This window comes from Paramormyrops kingsleyae, chromosome 16, assembly GCF_048594095.1.
Source record: "Paramormyrops kingsleyae isolate MSU_618 chromosome 16, PKINGS_0.4, whole genome shotgun sequence".
NCBI lineage: Eukaryota > Metazoa > Chordata > Actinopteri > Osteoglossiformes > Mormyridae > Paramormyrops > Paramormyrops kingsleyae.
In genome coordinates, this window is record NC_132812.1 from 28,757,366 (window position 1) to 28,778,714 (window position 21,349).

General features: G+C 42.1%; 2 protein-coding genes across 5 annotated transcripts; one reads left to right on the plus strand and one right to left on the minus strand.

Annotated features, from left to right (window-relative positions):
• The first annotated feature begins 2,565 nt into the window (after nucleotides 1-2,565).
• On the plus strand, nucleotides 2,566-14,429 carry LOC111852766 (TSC22 domain family protein 1-like). Of its 4 annotated transcripts, none has more exons than XM_023829002.2 (3): nucleotides 2,566-5,690; nucleotides 12,295-12,346; nucleotides 13,062-14,429. In XM_023829002.2, the coding sequence occupies exons 1-3, from the start codon at nucleotides 3,259-3,261 to the stop codon at nucleotides 13,329-13,331; spliced, it is 2,754 nt and encodes a 917-aa protein (XP_023684770.1). In that variant the 5' UTR covers nucleotides 2,566-3,258; the 3' UTR covers nucleotides 13,332-14,429. The 4 variants fall into 4 exon arrangements, with proteins under 4 accessions (XP_023684770.1, XP_023684772.1, XP_023684773.1 ...); XM_023829004.2 differs by lacking the exon at nucleotides 2,566-5,690 and adding an exon at nucleotides 11,181-11,804; XM_023829005.2 differs by lacking the exon at nucleotides 2,566-5,690 and adding an exon at nucleotides 11,833-11,996.
• A 1,286-nt stretch (nucleotides 14,430-15,715) lies between these two features.
• Nucleotides 15,716-20,368, minus strand: lacc1 (laccase (multicopper oxidoreductase) domain containing 1). Its single transcript, XM_023829007.2, has 6 exons — nucleotides 20,072-20,368; nucleotides 18,862-19,390; nucleotides 18,262-18,440; nucleotides 18,003-18,168; nucleotides 17,036-17,261; nucleotides 15,716-16,770 (listed from the first exon to the last, which is right to left on the minus strand). Exons 2-6 carry the CDS (start codon nucleotides 19,379-19,381, stop codon nucleotides 16,584-16,586), a joined length of 1,278 nt encoding a protein of 425 aa, XP_023684775.2. The 5' UTR covers nucleotides 19,382-19,390; nucleotides 20,072-20,368; the 3' UTR covers nucleotides 15,716-16,583.
• Nucleotides 20,369-21,349: the final 981 nt, after the last annotated feature.

Here is a 21,349-nt window from a genome sequence, read left to right on the forward strand (position 1 = left end):
TGCGGGATCGTCCTATATAATACGGGACGCAGCAGTTTATTTTCCAATGCTGGACGATACCGTGTTATAAGGGATGGGTGGCAACCCTACCAGTAATTCACGTATATCGTTCATTACATTTTTGACAAGTGAGTCAGATAGCGGCCCCGAAAATTATATTCCTTCAGTATTCTAGTGCCTCCCAGTGGAAAAATTAAAGGCTTCTTTTTAACTGTAATTTAAAAATTGGTAATGCGGTCATTTTTTAAATCAGCGTAGGCCAATCTACAGTACATTATAAAATCATCCTGCTGGGGAGATTACCGATACCGATATTATTTTTCATTAATTAACGCCAAGGGCGTAAGGTTGTTTCAACACTGATAGGGAACAGATCAACCCTACACCCTCCGCTACCCTAAACACACACTGTACTACCGCAATATTAGCGCTAGGGACATCTGTGTATATCGTCTATAGCCAAATCTATGCCCCTGATTCACGCAAGCCACATAGAACATTCAACGGTCCATATTTGAAAACATGGTGTTAAAGCAATTCCGATGAGAAAGGGCATTAAGTATTTCATTACATCAGTAAGGTTGGGTTGGACCGGCATCCCGTCCAGGCTGTTCCTTTGCCCTGTGCTGCCTGGGGGAGGATCTGAGCTGTAGGAGATATTCAGTGATATCCATCCATTCATTCACTTTTTTATACCCACTTGTCCTATAATATTATTATACTCCACTCATGCCTGGTATGATTTCTGATATTAGATTTTTTTTCAATTCGGGCATTTCCTACATCATTTCAAGTATAGGTCAGAATAAAACAAGATACTATAAAGCAGTCTTTATTCTAGATTAAAATATAAAGTGGGTGTATTTTACTAGACAGACTGTGACATAACATTACTGTTGTTACCACCCAACAGCTCTTTAATTTATTCAAAAAAATTGGGGCCTTTTACAAGAAATCCTATCTTAAGTCTTAAATTAAGATGTGCAAATTAGGATGGTTCTGTAATACGGCCCCCGAGTCCAAAATTTTGAGAATGCAATCTCAAGTAACCACATTACTCAGCTGAGTAATATATTAAGAGGTGTAAATGTCTAAAACCTTGAGGGAAAATATTTCCAAATAGGAAAGTCTTTCCAGAGCTGATTAGTAAGTCAGTGCTAAAATATATTTTCTTATTTCCCCATAAGACTCTTCTTCTTCTTCTTCTTTTGGCTGTTCCCGTTAGGGGTCGCTATAGCTGATCATGTTCCCATTTCTTCCTGTCCTCTGTATCTTCCCCTTTCACACCAGTCACCTGCATGTCCTCTCTCACCACATCCATAACCCCCCTCTTAGGTCTTCCCCTTTTCCTCTTGCCTGGCAGCTCTATCCTCAGCATCCTTCTCTCCACATACCCCGCATCTCTCCTCTGTACGTGTCCAAATCAACACAATCTCACCTCTCTGGCTTTGTCTCCAGACCGTCCAACCTGAGCTGTCCCTCTAATACAGTCATTCCTAATCCTGTCCATCCTTATCACTCCCAACTCAAATCTTAACATCTTTAACTCAGCTACCTCCAGCTCTGCCTCCTGCCTTTTCATCAGTGCCATCGTCTCTAGCCCATGTAACATAGTTGGTCTCACTACCATCTTGTAAACCTTCCCTTTCACTCTTGCTGTCATAAATCACTCCTGCCACTCTTCTCCACCCTGCCTGCACTCTCTTCTTCACCTCTCTTCCACACTCCTCCTTGCTCTGAACTGTTGTGTTGACCCCAAGTATTTAAACTCCTCCACCTTCACCAAATCTACTCCCTACATACTCACCCTTCCGCTGTCCTCCTTCTCATTCATTCAACATATACGGCATAAAAGGTATTTGTTTGTTTGGATAAATACATGCTCATATATATTTTTTTCTTATATGTTCTTGTCCTGTGTCTCTGTGTGACCGTTTAGTAGTAACATGAGCAATTTCCTCCGGGATCAATAAAGTTTTTCTGATTCTGATTCTGATGGTGGAAAAAACTGCCGTAAAGAGCTATTTCCTACCGTTGAGCATTCAAATTGAATAAATAGTTTTTTCCCCTGCGTTCAAAGAGTCGTACTTGTTTCTTTTAGTTGTCATGGTGCAATAAATTAGCACAGGCGTCACAATTAATTTTAACTCGTGGGTAGTTGTATTGGATGTATTTCATTCATTCAGACAAGCAAGACAACGCCCATCTACGAACTTTACCGTAAGTTAATCATATTATTACTTCATCATCGTGTTCTCCGTATTTCCGTTTAAGTTATAACAATCACTTCAATGAAACATGTCACTGAACAACTGCTGATATTCTGCTACCTTTACATGTTATATACAGAAATTATGAAATACAGTGCCGACAGATAAGACAAAAGACAGACACTCCCTTTCCCATGCTTGGAGAGGGCTCGGAATTTTCCGTTCAGGACTCGTTTCTATTCGACTCACATGGCCACTCGCTTTCGGGTTTTTCCGGGTCACATACCGAGTCCCTCCTCCTCTCCCAGACTGCTTTATGTCTGGGTGCTATGAGACGCCAGGACGCCTGCGCGGCGGCCATGTTCACCAATCTTCCCCCTCCCCTTCCCATCCCTCCTCTCCCCTCCCCGTCTCATAGTCATAGAAATAGTCAGCCCAGTGGAAGAAGGTGGCTTCAGAAAGAGGGTGAAACGGCTAATGTTGGATTAAAAAAAAAAAAAAAGAAACGAAAAAAAGCATGCTGGAGTGGAGCAAAGAATTACAGTGTTAATCAGACGGTGGAGGCTCTGCTGAAAAGGACCGTTCTTTGCCCACGGCTTTTCTGATTTGACTACTTAACTAGTAATTTTAAAATAATGCGACTTGCTTTGCAGTGATGGAGATTATTGGTGGACGTGCATTATATACGAGCTGTATATTTGTCGCAAGTATATCAGCTTAAATAGGTGCAGAGCCAGTAACATAAAAGCAAAGGTATGTTGAACTGTGTGTAGTTAAATACACAAAAGGACGAGTGCGTCTGGGTTGCTGGCTAACGTTAGCTAGCACTGCAGCCTCACTTACCGGCTGTTGAGCATTTTCGGGGGGGGGGAGCATTTAAACCGTCAATAAAGTTAAACAGTTGCGTTATTTTACATGAGAACGGTTGATCACCGTCTAAATTTGTTGGTATTTCCCCAAACTGAAATAAGCAAGCAGCGCCGGTTTTGTTAAAATTAGTTACTTTTATTTACATTTCTGTTAGAAGCCACCCCTGGAATTTTACAAAATGCATCGCCCGGAGTCTGCGGGAGATTCGGCGAGCATTAGGAAGATGGCGCACCCGGTAACATTTCCTAGAAGGGGTAGTAGCACCAGTACTGGCAGTGCTTCTGCGCTGACAGCGGTCATACCAACAAATGTTAGCAATAATGCAGTTTCGACTGATGAATACCAGTCTTCCTTATTGGTACAGCCGCCACCCCCGGGTGGGTTATCGTCCCCTGGGCCCCAGCACCCTCCCCAGAGCCTTAACCTGTCTCAGCCCCAGGTGCAACCGCTCTCATTGATTGGGGTTCAAATAAAGAAGAAAAGTGGCTTCCAGATCACCAGCGTTACTCCAGCTCAGGTCTCCCTGAGCACCAACAATAGCGTTGCAGAAGATACAGAGAGCTATGATGATTTGGATGAGTCACACACTGAGGACCTGTCTTCATCTGAGATTCTGGATGTTTCCCTGTCCCGTGCCACTGATATGGGTGGTGCAGAGAGGAGCTCCTCTGAAGAGACTCTTAACAACTTTCATGAGGTGGACACTCCAGGTGCTGTGTCACCCAATCAGCCACCACACCGTCATCCCTTACCCCAGGCACTTCAGCATGGCACCATGGTGAATGGAACTGTACATCATCACCAAGTACATGCTACCCAGTCTAAAGTGGCACTCTCTGGGACACCAGAAGGGGGTGCTGTTTCCACTGTTTCATCCTCCACTGGAATTTTACCAGGTGTTACCCAGAATGTGGGAGCTGTTACAGAGAATATGTTGGTTGGTAGTACCAGCGCTGTAGGCTCTTCAGGAGCTGAAACCGGAATGCCTTCTGCAGCTGCAGGTATAGCAAATGGTATGACTAATCCCTTGACAAACAATGTTAGTAATGTAAACATACCTGTCGGTGTGCTTAATGTTGGGGGTTCGAGTGTCAGTCACAATATTGGTCTCGCACCAGCTAACTTGAACAGTTGCAATGGCATTACAGGAGGCCATATCCAAAATGTAAGTCTGGTTCATCAGCAATGTGGGACTGTGTGCTCTGGTACTGGTATCCCAGTTTCGATGGGATCCGCCTCTGCTGGGCAAGGAGGGACCGCAGGGGTAACACAAGGGTCGTCCATCCCGCCGTCCCAGGCTCCAGCCCCTGCTGCTACCGGCTCCCGTTTCAGGGTGGTGAAACTAGATTGCAGTTCTGAGCAGTTCAAGAAAGGCAGGTGGACGTGTACACAGTATTACGACAAGGAGACCTCTGCTGCAGCGGCGGCGTGTTCCTCAGACGGCGGACAAAGGGCAGCAGAGAGTGCTACGTGCTCAGAGCGGGACTGCACAAGTGGGAGTTCTGTCGGCAGCACGGTCAGCACCTTAAGTCATTATACAGAGAGTGTGAGCAGTGGGGAGATGGGCGGCCCCCCTGCCACACAGATTGCCCCCCAGCTGCAGGAATACTCCACTGTTCCAGCTCCTCAGGCCTCACTTGCTGGCCTTTCTCTGAGCACATCCCAGTTGAAGGCTTCTGCCAACGTTCACGACGTGAACCCGCTCCTGAAGCCTAATGTAGCGCCCTCTGCTGGACTTGCTGGTTTAGCAGGGTCCCAGCAGCAGGCTTCTATACACCCAGCTGTTGTCCAGCAACCCCTGACCTACACCCAGGTCCCCCAGGCAGGCCCGGCACAGGGCTTGCCAGCCTCGGCTCCACAGCACCAGTTAGGCTTCACTCAAGCTCCTACCCAGTTGGTACCTGCTCACGCTGTGCCACAGGTCATCTCGCCAGGTGGGCAGGCTGTGACAACTGGACCAAATCACATGCCCCACATGTCTGGCACCGCCCATGCCATGGTGTCTTCTGGGACTGGCCTGGGTATAGCTGGACAGCAGTCCACAGGCAGCGTCCACTCTGCTGGGTCTCAAGCCCTTCCTTCAGCCTTCCTTCAGCAGCCTTCCTCTTCCCAAGCTGGGACGCTGCCACACATGCTGCCCGGCGGCTTATTAGGCCTGGCTCAGCCGCTAGCGAAGGCTCAGCAGCTCCCGGGTCAGCAGGTTATGGAGCGCCAGCAAGGCACCGGAGCTCAGAATTTAGGGACCCAGACTCCCTCTGCAGGTTCCTCCGGAGTCCCTGCACCCAGCATACCTCCCAGCTTCCTGGCTGATGCCCAGAGTGGTCCTCCAGTGCAGAGCTGCAGCGGCCTTGGCGTCATACCAGGGCAAGGGGCCCAGCTTGTCGGCGCCCAGTACCCCAGCTGGTCGTCCATTACAGCCACACAACTGGAAGATGCTCAGCGGCTGCTTTTTCAGCACAAGACCCTGCTTTCCCTCCCCAAGGTGGCAGCTGGAGAGTGTGCTTCCGAAATCCCCACATCCTCTGGTCCTGATGGTAGCGGTGACTGCAGTGCCTTAACTGCTTCAGCTGGCCTGCTGACGAACCCACCTGTAGAGGTGGAGGACGAAAGGTAAGAAGCACATCTCTAACTTGCTTTGTGTTGGGCCCTTTTGGGTATGTACTGGAGTGTATATAGAATGATTACTGTAGGAGTCACCAAGCTTAGTAATTCAAAATGCAAAGACTCTTCTTAGTTTCTTCTGAGTGCTTCAGCTTTTACCCGCAGTCCAATAAGACTGTAGTTAAGTGAACTGGGGGCGTAAAATTCTCCATAGTGTGTGACTGGGTGTATCAGTAGGTACTATGTGATGGACCGACATCCTGTGCAACCTAACCCCAGCTTTGTTCCCTGTTTCCTGGGATGGACTTCAGGCTCCATGTAACTGTACTGTATAAGCAATTTTAGACTATATTCCAAAATATTCTAAATGCTGCAAGTGGTAGTATTTGTTAATGGTCTTTTAAATCTGAGTTTGGTACATTTGAATTGAATGGTTATGGAAGGGTTATCTTTCCGGTTTAATGGCCGAATGGATAAGTTTAATAGGGTGCTGCCTTTTTTGGCTGCAGTGTATTCTGTTTAGAACTGGGTGGCCCCGGTTGCCATGCCACCTTCCAGTGACTGACCGCAAACTGAGCTCTGTATTGAGTTTGAGAGTCTAGAATGCAGTGCGAGTTTACAGAATGTCGTCATCCCCTGGGCAACAGCGCCCATTCAGTCTTAATGAGTGTGGCATTTTCACAAATGACAGGTCACGTTTTAGCTTCGCCTATGTACTTGGCTAGTGGCTTTCTGTAGTGTTCCTGCTCGGCCACCCAGGCGTTCCACATATATCTTGAACTTCCACAACAAGAGCTTTTAATAAAACTAATTATTAACTAATAGGAACTTCAAATGTCTTTGTTGTGGAATGACTGGGGATCCAGTCGGATTCATGTGGCGATGATAACTTTTTTTTTTGTTGCTGCACAGTAAGGCTTTTACTCTGCAAATTGCTGTTAGCATGTGTCATGGAGCGATAATGATTTTGTCCTTACATAAAGTTAACATGTAGGTTAAATCCTTTAACACACCTCGTCTAAATATGTTAGAAAATATCTACATGTCTGTAAATTCTCCTTTTATGTGGCCTTAAGAATGTGGAGTTCTTCTTCGTTGTTGTATTCATGTATGGGAGTTCTTTAGTATAACAACAACTCCATATTACAGTTACACCCACAGACATATAACTGTGTTGAGGTTTGTATTTGTAGGATGTTAGAAACTGTATTAAGCAACATCTTACTTGAGGACCAATGTTCTCTTCATTTGAATCCCTTCTGCAGCTAATAAAAAGTTTACTCACTCTAGAGCTTAAAAATTATTTGATTAAAACCTGGAGGGAGAACTGCACACACACAGTCGTTAACCAATTGGAGTGTGAGCTTTACTTTTTTAAGGGGAGACCTTTTTCACTGCTGCACCGCTAAAAATGTACCGTGAAAGATCAGAAATGGGAGATATAGCTGACGCTGGAGTTGAAAATAATGAGACACTAGGGTTGTCAAAAAAAAAAATCGATTCTCAGATACTAGTCGATATTAAAAATTAGTTTCTGATTAGACACTCATTTTCACCATTATTGATACGAACAGTGAGGATTTCGCCTCGTTCGTCACACTTCACACAGCACCACTACAGCGCAGGCGCGCGTGCACTCACACGCACACACTCACGCAGCCCCTCCCCTCCTCTGAATAGCCGCTGAAGACATTCGCGCTGGTTAACACTCACATACTGAGTTGGCCGAACGTGGCATATGCTGCAGTTGAAGGCACTTCGCAAGCTGCTTTGGTTAAAAAAAAAAACAAAAACCCAAAAGTGCCATTTGGAACTATTTTGCAGACGATTATGGAAAGGCTAAGGATGTCGATATGCCTCTATGCAAAGTGCAACAAAGTTGTGGCGATAAGTAGCATGTCAAGCTTAGCGAAGCATCTTAAAGACTGACATCCCAGTCTTTATGAGAAATTTCGCGAGGTCAGTAAAGGTTGCATTACAGCAACACTGAACTATTAAACACTTATCAAAAATGTTAAGGTGTGCACTGGCCAAGTTAACATTAGCCATTTATCTATAAGCAATTAGCCAACAAACATGTTAGCCATATGTTATCATTAAGGTAGCGGATAGGCGCAATTGCTAATAATAAAATATAGTTAATGTGGGAACAATGCAAAAACATAAAACAAAAATTCCTGTAAAATCCAGTAAAATGTGGTAAACGCCCAGTCATACTTAAAAAAAAATACCGTTGTATACCGTGAAACCGATATAACTTAAAATACCAAATGATAAAATGTGTAAAATATAAATTTTTGGTTATACTGCCTAGCTCTACTTGACGTGCACAGTAAACATAGATCCTTCATTAATACTGAAAATGCATCAACATCAATATTTTAAATCGATGCATAGCTTTAAAAAAATTACTTTAAAGAAATTACCTTTATGATTTCTAAAACGCTTCATTGTAACACATGAATCCTTTAATATCACTACGTAATTATGTGAGTAGTTCAAATTGTCACCAAACAAGAAGGTGGTTTGCACAGCGTGCAGATTTCGATGAGAGTCTAGCGCTATGCAAGAGCACCTGAAGAGAAAACACACAGGCGCTATTCTGAATGATGGACTGCAAGAGTAGGCAAAACCACCGTAAGTGTTGTCTGTTTGTGTTTATTAAATTAGTACAGAGAGTTTGTCATTGTATTTTCTAAATACACTCATTATTAAAGCCATAAACTTGTCTGCCTTAGAATTTCCATTGAATAAGTGTTTTGGCTATAATCTGGTCTTATTCTACGATGACTGACGGTGGCAGTTAGTTTGTGGGTTTGTTGGGACCCAGGGTAGTCAACTTTGGTCAGCTGGCTGTCGAGAGATTTTAAATTTGCAAGTCTGTGGACTCATATAAATGTTTTATTACCTTAAAAGTCTGTATGGTTTGCAAACTACCCCAAAGCTTTTGATGTGGCTAATTTTAGGTTTACAATGGAATAAGATTGGTTTGCCGTAAGATTTCTTGCGTGAGCGTCACTCCAGATGCATCAGTGTTGACAACCCTGGGAACCAGTGCTGTTATCGTGAACAAAAGCTGAAATGAAAACAGACACTAAATAAGAAAATTTGTGACATTAAGTAAAAATGAAAACTATATTTACTGAAACAAAGTATCGGACAGCAAAAAGTGCCGCCATTCGCCAAAATCTTTTACCTAGTTTAACCACAATATCTCCTCTTTTAAAATATGTTGCGGCTGTTGAGCCATCCTTCCTTCTCCCCGACTTCACTAAGCTACTTTCGCTTCCATGATTTACCAGTCGCATGTGGCGTGCTCTGCTAAACTAATTTATTAAGCAAAATTATACACCGAATTTATACAGCTTACAAACTTTTGGCCATCACAATACACGTCTTATAAATATTTTAGACATACTACTAATATGAATTGTGGGCGAAAATAATGTCCGTACCGAAAAGCCGACATACATTATCTAAAGCTCTGTAGTGACATACCGTATGTTATTGTGAAAATAAAAATAAACTGTCAGTTAGATTTTTTTTTGAGACATATTGTTTAGTTTAAATCAACCAATCCTTAAAATAGTCATGATTAATCCATACAAAAATAATTGTTAACGGCAGCCCTACTTCAGAGAAATAAGAAAAATAACGAAAAACCACAGTTTGTACATGATCTGGTGGACTACAACTGCCTGATAATTCCTCATCTCATTTCTAAGCCAATCTCTGCATCGTCCCACAAAGTATGCTATTAGAAATCCCCATTACATACAAGCATGGAGAACTGATGACCCCACAATTTAGACAAAACATTCATTCCACAGCATAATGCAAGTGTTAAACAGTTTCCAGCTGCGCCACTTTCCGAATGTTGTGTAGGCTATTTAAACCGGTATTGCGGTATAAGAGAAATTCATATCATAACAATAATAATAAAAACCAGTTTAAAATAAAATGCTATCATTTTTTTGGAAATAAGATCTTTCCTGTTTGCTCTGCTGCAATACAATATTGGAGTTATGGGCATGTCAGTCCTGTACTGGCCTGTTTCCTAGTCCTTGTTAGGACTATTGCTGCAGCATTCTGCTCCAACTGGAGTTTGTTTAATCATTCAGAGGTGTTTACTAATCATAAAGGCGTGTACTAACTTTTCTGCATCCTGAAGTGAGAACATTGTTCTAAGATTTGCAATATTCCTCAGGTGGAATAAAGCTGTTTTAATCATGTTATTTATGTGAGCATTTAGTCGATAATGGCACCAAGGCTTTTAACCACTGTGCTTACGTTGACTAGGGAGCCGGCGAGTTTTATATATCGACAGCAACCTTAGGTAATTGCATCCACCCAAATGATGTTTTCGCTCTTTTTCTGGACCCTCATCTTGCGTGTGCCGTCTTCCTTCCGCCATACTGCCAAGTAATTGAGAAGGACAATTTTTAATTGACGCTTTTTAATAAACGAGTTTAAACAAGTTGTTGCGACGGCTCTACTGTATACCTGAATAACAATCAAGGTTTGAAGAAGAAGCCGTTCATTGTGAAAAATATGCAAGAACAGGATATCGTTAGAGGAGAAAGCTTTTTCAATTCAGCACTGTACTGCAGGAATATAGAGTCCTGGGACACTACTTGCCAGTTGTCTCCTGTATACATGCAATAAGAATTGTGTCTGCATTCTCTGCAGAAAATTGAAGAAATATAACAATTTAGAAGCCCCTATGACAGGTGCGTGTTGCCTTCACTCCTGCTTGTGATTTTCATGGACAAGGTACAGTATCAAAGCTTAACTGTGGCTGAAAAGGTGCCTTAGTATATATTTGCACATGATGTCATGCTTTTAGCCTTATGAAAGTTGACACCTCAAAATGCAAGGCTTTTTGGATTGCTGAAATGGATTGCTCTGGGTTTTTTTCACGAGTGAGGGTAAGAGGGAATATGAGAGACTGAGTTTTGTTAGCACTGAGGTCCTTTTGTAGTAAAGTGGGAGAGATACAGACAGACCATGAGTCTGAACCTATCCTCACCTCAGGGGGAAAAAAAAAAGACATTAAAAGTACAAGCTGCCAGAATTATGTTTTTTCCATAGCGTTTCTATACTCGCTTTCTGTGAGAGGGTGAGGAGTTCATAAGGTCCTCAATAGTCAGTGTTCCTTCCAATCAAAAGGAATCACCTGAGGTTATTCAGGCATATGTAAGGATGCTGCTTGAATGGCTCTCAAAGAAACTGCTCTGGCCACATCCTACTGAGCAAAAGCCCAGAGGAAGATGCTGGAGAGATTAAATCCCTCAGCTGGCTTGGATCATCTAAGGATCCTTCAGAATTAGCTAGAACCTGTTGCCGTGGAAAAAGACATGTAGTTTGACCTGCTTAGCCTGCTGCCGGGAAAAGCAGTGGGTGATGATGGGTGATGAATGGAGAGCGCAGTAGGAAATTGGGGGCGTGTATTTGTACATTATTAACATGGGGGGGGGGGGGGGGCACGTGAGCTAGGAACGGTATGCTGTTTATCTCCTGGTTATTATAACCAGCCAGCAGAAAGCACTACATTTGCCAGTGGATTATTATGATACCTGTACGAAAAAAAATGTTTGTTAGTTCATCGAATAGTACATCATTGAAAAGACGGGAGAAAGCTGGTCATACAGTATTTGTTGTGTTTTATTATGTTCCTGAGTATTCTGCACTGTAAGGGGCGATCCTACATATATTAGTCAGTAATGCTGCTTTGTGCGCCAATGGGATGCAGGCTTGTGCTGTTTTTCCTGCATATATTATGCAAATGTAATGGCGCCTGCGGATTGTCGGCGGCGCCGGGACGAGCTGACCTGGGAAGGAGGCTCTTTGTTCTGTGCGATTCTGCGGGCTGGCCGCTTATGCTGGCAATCCGACGTTTTCTCCTGCAAAAGCTACATCAAGCTCAGCGTAAGGAGAGCGCAACCATGACGGCTGGCGAACATGCGTCTCCGTGATGCCGTTTTGCGCGGATGGCCGCTGTAGCATGACTCCCCCCTGCCGTATTATGACGATGGATTTTGGTGTTTGTCAGCTCAGAATCTCGAAATCATTTTTTTCATCATTGCTGAGTGCGGAAAATCCATCGCTGTTTTTTGATAATAGGTAAATACCGTTTCAAATCACCTTTTTAAAAACATCCCGAATAAATATTGGGCATGAAAGAAAACGACGCTGACGTTATTTGTCTGGTTTAACATCCTTACGCTGCCGATGGTTGGCCGTATGCAGCTCTGCACGGCGCTTCTGTACGTTTAATCTTGTTCATACGAAAACAAATGCTCTTCGCCTGCAAAGGTTTGTATGTAAGAGCGGATACGACGTAATGCATATTAATATTTTCTGCATTATTGATGTATTACAGCGAGTTACTGTACAGGCTGATGTAATGAAAATAGGTCATTTGTGTCTGTTTTACGGGCTTTGAGAGGCAGGGAATTAAAAGCTGCACAATATCACGATACTGATTCATTTGACAAGACCCATCGACAAACCATTAAAGTATTCACTCTTATTAATAATGCTACTATTATTAATATTATTATTATGATTAATACATTTGTATACTAATTGGATTTTTCCGTTTTGTCTCTAGCTCTTCTGGTGCTAGCGTGGTGGCCATAGACAACAAAATTGAACAAGCAATGGTAAGTGGGAAATGTTTAATTGATACTGTAAATATCTGAGCCTACTCTTTTCAGTAGTTTATTAAATTAACCAGCTTTTTAGTTGAGGTGTTGCTTATTAGGCAGTTATTGTGTTGGACTTACTACCGGAAGTGTGCAGGTCTGCACCTTGACTTCGGAGTGTTTTAGTGATCTAACCGATGTTCGTTTAACGCAATCAGTACCACTGATGACATAACTTAAGTACTTGATTTGACATGGGGACTTTACGATTTACGTATTAATATCCAAGGAGTGCAGGTGAAAGACTCCTGCTGTATCCCAGCCCTGACTGTTGCTAGGAGACCCCAGTGCCTTAGAAAGGCTGTTACAGTAATTGGACAGCGGACTGGCTCAGTGCTCCACCGACCAGCCATTTTGTTTGTTCATGGATAAAAATCCAGTGACCCTGTCTTTATGGCAGTGTAAATATCAAAATGAACTGGAGTGTTACTTGCAGACCATCTGGTTCCTTAAAATTTACAACAAATTAATTGCTTAATCTCAGTACAATGAATATATCTAAAATAAACCTCTTTTTTTTTGTCTTTGTGATGGCCTAACAGCCTAGCCTGCCTATGACTGCCTCTGGCTATATTAATTACTATTATTAACAGCACTTTTATACAGGATCTGAAAATATTTAATGAGAAAATGGTTGTCCTGATAAACTGCTCTTATTTTTTTGTCTTTGTAGGACCTAGTAAAAAGTCATTTGATGTATGCTGTTCGGGAGGAGGTGGAGGTCTTAAAAGAGCAGATAAAAGAACTGATTGAAAGGAATTCGCAGCTGGAGCAGGAGAATAGCCTGCTGAAAAATCTGGCCAGTCCAGAGCAGCTCGCACAGTTTCAGGCCCAAGTCCAAAGCGGGTCCCCGCCACCATCCACGCAGCCACAAGGGGCAGCGGCCCAGCAGTCTGCCCCACCTGCGCAGTCGGCTTCGCAGAGTTCTGGACCTTCTGCATAGCACGAGATCACCCAGTGAGAGAAACTAAAGGCCGAGGCAAGAATTCTCCGCAGAGACTGGACAGTTCGTTTAATATTTGCACATTTTAACACTCGAAACTTGACACGTTAGCAGTATGTTTTGAAACACTTTACACATCTCAGACAATCGTCTAGGGTGAAATGATTATTGACGGATATAATTCTAAACCAAAACCCATGGACTAACAAGATCACTGAGAATGTCGCGCAAAAGCGCCTCAAACGATCATCGTGCCTGTATTGTAGGGACTTAAGTTTATGTCCATTCATTGGTGACCCCGGGATTGTACAGACGTCACCAAGCTTTTGTGTGTAAATAGGCCTTTTTTTGCAGACTGTGAGTCGATTTTAAGAGCAAGCACTTTCTTGGTGAAGAATATGAAGAGGTTCTGTTGACCACTGACACATTATCTCTGCTTTTGGTACTGGAACTGAAAAAAGATCATTTCCAGTGGAATTTCACTATATAGCCAACACATACACCAGTACATTCATTTTGACATGTGCTAAATGTGCCCAATGAATGGAAGTAAATCTTTCAGTATTCATCTTAAGTGCTTTAGTGAAGTTCAGATAAATGCTTCTCCTCCACCTCAGTTCCTGCCTTTAAAGCAGTAACAGCTGCTTTGAGAATTTGTGGAGTTGCTCAATTTAGCTCAATTTAAATGAGTTAGACTTATGTATTTATTGTAAACACTGAACTGTAATAAGAAGCAGGAAGGGAGAGAAACAATTTGGGTTGTATAGGTGAATATTCAGCTGTTATGTCGGACAAAGTTGGTTGGTCTTTTAATGCTGTAAATCATGAATGCTGCTTCCAAGCAATTCAAGACTGATTTTCTTGCATTAAATTGTACTGTAAACCATTGTTCATTTGAAATTTGTAGTATTTTCCTTTTTAACAGTGAAGCACTCCAAGTTTGTCACAGTAAGCCCACTCTACAGATAATTCTGCCTACTGTGGGTCCACATCAATGTGTAGGATGTTTGCTTATGTTCTTGCATGTTCCTCAAACCAGTGAAACAATAACAATTCACTTACACTTCTCAAATTTCAATAAAGAAATGAAAACATGGATTATTTTGTCTGGTGTTAATGTAAATATATTTTTTTGTATTGTACATTTTGTTTTTCTGTGGATTGATGTTTATAGGGTCATAAGCTTGTGGATTTTGAATGGTTTAGAAGGATCCAGAATCTAGATATTTCTTTCAATTTTAATTAAGAACTGAATATGACCATGGTTTCCCCCCACAGTCCAAAAACAGGCTGAGGTTAGTTGGCGTTATCGAAATCACCTGTAGGTGTGCATGTGTGTGTGAACGGTGTGTGAGTGTGCCCTATCCTGGGTGGTTCCCTGCCTTGTGCCCATAGCGTCTGGGATAGACTCTGAACCCCCATGACCCCGAATAGGACAAGCAGTTACAGAAGATGGATGGATGGGTGGATGAACAGAATATGGGAAAAAATCTATTTCTTGATACTCAAATAATGAAAATGAATACGGATGGACAAAGACAGCAGGTCATTCTACTGTAACTGTTAGGCAAGTGTTTAATTGCTTAGGTCTCCACATAAACATGTGGGCACCCATAACAGTTCTGTAGGATTACAATGATCTGCAAAGTTTTCATTTCCCAGTAGTACTGAGAAATGCATGTTTTTGAGATTGGGATTATTTTTTTCTACAGCAAACCAGTTTTTATTTTCAATACCCATTTTAGGAATATAAATGTGGAGGAATACTGACAATTTAATTTTGAATAATTTTATGCAAAAACTGCCTGGACAAAGATTGGCTCTGTAACATACATTTGATGACTCTTATAATGGCGAATCCAGCTACAAGTTACCAAAAAAATGCGATAAAGTCTCAAGTTTTCTTATAATTATTGTAGAGCTGAACAAAAATATGGTATTGCGGGGACTCTGACCTGAGTCCGGATGCCACCCTGAACTCCGTAAGCTCAGTAAGCACCATGGACAGCAGCCCGCTGAGACATGCCGCCCGCAGAGGGACCGAAAGGCCGCTGGGGGGGCAGCTGCTAAACGGGGCAACATTCTGACCTCCGTGTGCTTGGCTTCTTGTGGTCCACCATAATGAATTATTACTATTTTAAAAGGCTTGGGCTACACTGCATTACCGTAAACTTTGAAGTAGAAAGTCCTAAAGAGAAACAGCAGATTTACACGTGCATTTAACGTATATAAATCTTTCTCATGTGCCTTGACTACCGTGGCAGTGATGCATTTATTAGCCAAAATCTCTTGTGATAACGAGAAGGGCAGTGTTAACTGTGATTCTTACAAACTCCACGTATGAAAGTAATGGCATTAAAAAAAATCAAAGAATGATGACACAGTAAGGCCCCACAGGGCATTCCAGTTTTAAGTGTTGCATGTCGCACTTATGTTCATTGTGACATTGACTCGGAATTTCCTCCATCGTTAATAAAATTCCTCTTTCTATGATGACTACTGTATCTACCAACTTTGTTTTCCCCATCTACAAATTTTTGCCACACTAGTTTCAGAAGTATAATTGAAGGATGCGGTAGATGAATGGATCTAACCACAGCTGACCACAAAATCTGATGTTCCATTGTTTTAAAGATCAGAAAAGAACAGGTTAATTCCAGGTAAGTTACAGAAACGGTATTATGTTTTAAAATGCATTCTTAAAACTGATTATATTTGAAAATGAATCTATTTTCTCAAAATATTCATATATTTTAGAATATTATACAATCAAAAATCCTTTTATCCAATACAGGGTTGTTTCACATGTTAAACAAAGCACAGGGGTACACTTTGGATAGGACATCAGTCAATCACAGGGCATGCCTTGCATAGGATTCCAGCCAATCACAGGGCACACTCTCTCACATTATGGGTTTTAAAGATACCAGTTCACCTAACCATGTATTTTAGGAGTATGGGGGGGAAACCCGTGCAAAAATGAGGACATCATGAAAACTCCAGACAGAAAACAAAAGTGTAGCTGATCAATCCGCAACTTAGGAATTGCATGGCTATGTGAGAAACACTCAGCCAGCAGCCCAAACTAAAACCAGAAATAAAATGATTCTGATGCACAAAGCACCTAATAAAATAAAATATTCACAACATTGTGCATTATATTGCACATCGTAAATACAATTCTGTTGTATAAAAGTTTTATGTAGACCCGTTTTCCTGCTCAGATGATATCCTATTTGATAACTAAATTGTTCACCCACTGACGCACTGATTCTTAATCCACAAAAAACCGATCTGTGTGCCAAAATTGATGCCATCACGAACATGGGAGAAGAAGGCATCAGGGCTGCAGGCCGTGCACAGTGTAAAGAGGGGCCTCTCCATCACAGTGTTGTCCTGGATACAGTGAGGAAGGATCCCAGCTTGCTGGAGGAGAATTCTGAAAATAGCAAAACATTTATTATTATTTAACTGAGCCCATAACATTTGATAGATAGTGGCGTTTCTCTATATGGTTTGTAAAACTACTTCAAACAGACCACCACAGAACAGAGTTTTCCCAGAAAGTACGGCACGTGCATCAGTTTACCACATGGATTTTTTATAAGTAACCCACAGGTTTCAGTTCAAGGTAAGACTGGTCCTCCATTACAGAAACAGAGCAGTTTGGACAGAATGCAGACTGGAGAAGTGTTCACCTTTACCTTGTGGCTAGTCTGATGTCGACGTAAGGCCGTGGGGAGCCTCTAGCCTTGACGCAGTCTGGATGAATAGCATAATACTTTTCGGCAGAATCTCGGTCCAGAGTAAAACAACACGGGCCCACAGACGGCCCGATGACCACGACGACGTCGGATGGGTTACTGCCGAACTCCGATACCATGGCATTCACCATCTCCACAGCAACCCCCTTCAAAGTACCTTTCCAACCTAAATGACATTTGTGAAATAAAAGACTGAGATATACTGGCAAGAAAGTTTTACTATACACATTAATATGAGTCTATCTTGAGCTTTGGGCATTGGGGACAAAAGGCTCACCCAAAAAGGGAGATAAACACAGACGTATAAACAGTTCTGGAAAAAAATTAAGAGACCACTCCATATTTTTCAAAAAATCTGCTTTTTTAAAATCACGGTTTACTCACGGTTCTGCTGGCAGAGGCTACACTGCACAGCAGGCTGCTTCCAGGCTCAAAGTTTCCAAGACAACAGTTCACAAGAAGAATGTGAAGCAAGGGTCATTGGAAATAAGTAAAAACCAGCCAGACAGAGGGCAGAAGCAACTTTCTAATGCCAGAGATGACTGTCAACTTATCCAACAGTACGTCATGAATCGGAGGATGAAACAAGTGACCTTCAAAAAGAATGGGAAGCATTAAGTGTTGTGAAGTGCACTGCTAGGACAGTTCATAACAGGCTCCTAGAAGCACGACTGAAGACCCATAAAGCAAGGAAGAAGCCCTTCATCAATGAGAAACAGAGAAGTCAGGTTGGAGTTTGCAAAAAAAATGTATATTTTACTAGCTATAAATTAATTATATAAATAACTAAAAATTCTGCCGTGGTCTAAATTTTTTCCAGAGCTGTATATTTATCAATGTAAATTTATTCTAGGGGTATCAACACTTCCAGGGATTATATCAGTTGTGAGGCTGTGTAGGGCTTTACCTGCATGAGCCACACCAATCACCTTTGCCACAGGGTCCGTGAAAAGCAAGGGCATGCAGTCAGCTCCGGGTGCAGCAATGACCAATCCCTCCCGGTTGGTTACCATGCCGTCGTAGCTCGGAGGCTCTGGTTTTCCAATCACCCATACGTCACTGGCATGATCCGTCTGTGACCAGTGCCCACAATCAGATAATCAGCATGTATGACCTTTGCATGAACTTTGGACATATGGGTACATTCCAGGTTCCGTACAGCTTACTTTTATAAGGTGAAAATTTTTGGGATCAAAGCCAGCCTGAAGACCGAGGCGACGCAGGTTCTCCTCAACAACTACATTTGGGTCCCTGCGCCTGGAGCTGCTGAAGAGGTTAAGGGATCGTAGTGTACTGACGTAGGAGATGCCCCCAGTTCTGGTAGTGAAACCATGAGAAAAGCTGTCTAAAGATGTTCAAGAGCAGAGAAGCCTGTTAGTGACACACTTCACCTCACAGTCAATGGAGTAGAAGGAACATTCAGGTCTAGCAGCACACAGCAAGGCAGCATGGTGTCATGACAAGGCGATTAACTTCACTTACTCCAATAAGGTATCCAACTGTATAAATTAGTAAAAAATTATTTTGAATTCCGATTTTTCGTAACTACCGATTCGCCATTATTATCTAAGAAGCTATAAATGCATTATAAACCACTGAATGCCGCTTAACTAGCTCCAATGAGATCTCTGGGTCACACAATTTGTGTCTACTTTAAATGGGTTAATTTTAATAGTGAGGAACAGTAACCCTTCTATGCATAAAGTCCCGGTGTTGGGGCTTTAGACAGATCCGTTAAAAAGTCCGAACAAAACATCCAAACTCACCTGAAATGAAAGACGACCTAAGAATAGAAATCTCTCCAGTGACCGCAGGTAAACTCTGGAGGAAGGTCTTCACTTCCTCTCTGATATTTTTGCGGAGATGGCTGCTGGAGTTGAGACATTTTGAGTCATCGAATAAAGCTGCGTACTCAAAGCTGTAGACTGCGGTGAAGAGTAAGCTTTGGTATGTCTGCAGCATGTTCCTCCTCTGACTGGACGTAACAACCAGCACAGCACTCAGATCCAATTCATCCACGGCTTGTTTAAAGCAGTACCAGGAGGATGCCACACAGCCTTCATCCAGTATGTGAATTTTTTCCTTCTGACCTGCAAAGCTCTCCAAGAGTGTTGAAGTAGTTTGCACATGGTTTTTTTCTGTTCCTGAATCTCTGTCAATCATAATGTATATATGACTATATGCCCCATCATCTATCATGGCAGACATATCCTTCAAGTGTTTTTGCAAGCAGCCATCTTGTGGACAGTTACTGTGGCCAATGTCCACAAGCACCATTTCACACATGTTTCCTCTCTGCAAAAATACAATATGTACTTATTAACACAATTGTGGTTCTCAGCATGTGGGTGACCGCTAATGGAAACAAAGACTTTAAAACTGTGAATATTCCATGTAAAATATCACCATTAACTGTAATTTGATTCAAACCATATTTTCCTTTCAGACTATTCTTTAAGCTCAGTAAGTACTTCACACAAATGTCACTGACAAACTCAGAGACTGTATAATGCAGTGTAGCATTCACCAAATAGACCTGCGCAACTAGCCACAAAGGCACATTCAAGTCATTCAACAAGTTTTGGTAAATGAGATAGAGGCGGCAAATCAAGTTCATGCAGTAACTGACTCACAGTTACAAATATCTGAAATGTCCCAAAAATAACAGGAGGACTCAGAAAGCCAATTAAATGACTTTACTTGTCAGCCTGGAATTTTGGGGTTTCCTTAATTAACTGACTTGCATGAAATGTCCTAAATACTTTCAGTTGTGTAGAAGGTGACGTTATACATTAAACAGTAACCTGCATACAGTAGCAAAGGGCGTAGATGAGGGGGCTGATTTGGAAGCAATGTTGTCTTTTTTACAGGTGAACTTTAACAAAATGGGCAGTTTAGAAGCAGCGTCACAATAACAATTGTTGCTATTTTAGAGAAGAAAGTGGAATAGTTTGGAGCGAAGTCGGCGCTTAGTACCTGAAAGAAGCTCCCAACGTTGGGACCCAGGTGAGAGAAGAATCCGAGGTGATCAGAGATAGAATTACACAGGCGACCTAAAATCGAAACCAAAGAGCAAAGACTGGAGACGAAGTCAGACAGAGATGAGAGACTACTGAGGAAAAACCGGATGCAAGATATAAAGGCTTACAAACTGAGGCAAACTAGCGACAAGACTCAAGTGTAAAACTTCTGTTTGTAGTTTGCTTATAAAGTTCACTGCTTACACTTCCGGTTTTTACTCCTCACTGGAGCATGTCGTCACACTCGTCGCGGTGACTTTCTCGCGCATGCGTACGCCACATCACATTACCGACCCTAACCGATTCTTACCGAGCATGTGTTTTTTCATGACGCGTTCCATTCGATATTCGAAATTTCCAAAAATAAAAAAGCCAGAACTATGTGTTTATTTGATGTTCTTCCTTGTAAATTCTGCTGTTTTTATCCTTTGTATGGGCTGTTGGTTTTTGTTCGTGTAATACTTCTGACTGTATGTTGTTTTATAAATGTTTTGTAACGTTTGATAATAGCTAGCTATGTCAATTAATGGCGTTATCTAGACCATGAATATCAAATACAGCCGTAACAGATAACGTAGGTTACGTAGCCTACTTTAAGCTTAACCTAGGTAGGCTGCATTTATCCTTGCTTTGTTATTACCAGTTACCTGTTGTTACCTATTTTTAGTTATATTTTACACAATGTCCCAACTTGTTAGTAAACGGGGTTGTACTCTATTACAAAGACTTGAATTTGATGTCGGATTGTGTGGAATGGTGTTGAATTGGGTTTAATCCTATTTGACTATTCAATATCAATATGTTCAAGTGTCCAATAACTGCACTCTATTGTCACATTTGAAAATATCACAGGTCAAATATGGAGTACCACAGGGATCAGTTCTCGGTCCTATATGGTTCTCTTTCTATATGCTGCCATTATGTAACATAATAAGAAAACATAATCCCAAATATGCACTTCATCTCTTGTCACTTTAGCTAATTGCTTTCATGAAGTTAAGACCTGGATCAATGAAAACATTTTTGTCAATAAATGCAGAGAAAACCAAGGTTTTGTTGTTTGGAGACAAGTTCGTGGATAGGCCTGCTATAATCTCCACACTCTGCTCTCAGGGGCTGAACTTTTCCCTCAAAAGCTTAGCCTGTAACTTGAGTGTCACCTTAGATACAAGCCTCTCACGTGGATGCAGTGTTGAAGGCGTGCTTCCTGCAGCTATGTAACATTGCCAAACTA

Excerpts from the sequence above, each read along its gene's own strand:
- LOC111852766 (XM_023829002.2), top strand. The coding sequence starts at position 3,259 with ATGCATCGCCCGGAGTCTGCGGGAGATTCGGCGAGCATTAGGAAGATG. Across the intron at positions 5,691-12,294 it reads GTAGAGGTGGAGGACGAAAG|CTCTTCTGGTGCTAGCGTGG; the intron begins GTAAGAAGCACA and ends TTTTGTCTCTAG. Across the intron at positions 12,347-13,061 it reads ACAAAATTGAACAAGCAATG|GACCTAGTAAAAAGTCATTT; the intron begins GTAAGTGGGAAA and ends TTGTCTTTGTAG.
- lacc1 (XM_023829007.2), bottom strand. The coding sequence starts at position 19,381 with ATGTGTGAAATGGTGCTTGTGGACATTGGCCACAGTAACTGTCCACAA. Across the intron at positions 18,441-18,861 it reads TAGGTCGTCTTTCATTTCAG|ACAGCTTTTCTCATGGTTTC; the intron begins GTGAGTTTGGAT and ends GAACATCTTTAG. Across the intron at positions 17,262-18,002 it reads GATTGGTGTGGCTCATGCAG|GTTGGAAAGGTACTTTGAAG; the intron begins GTAAAGCCCTAC and ends AATGTCATTTAG.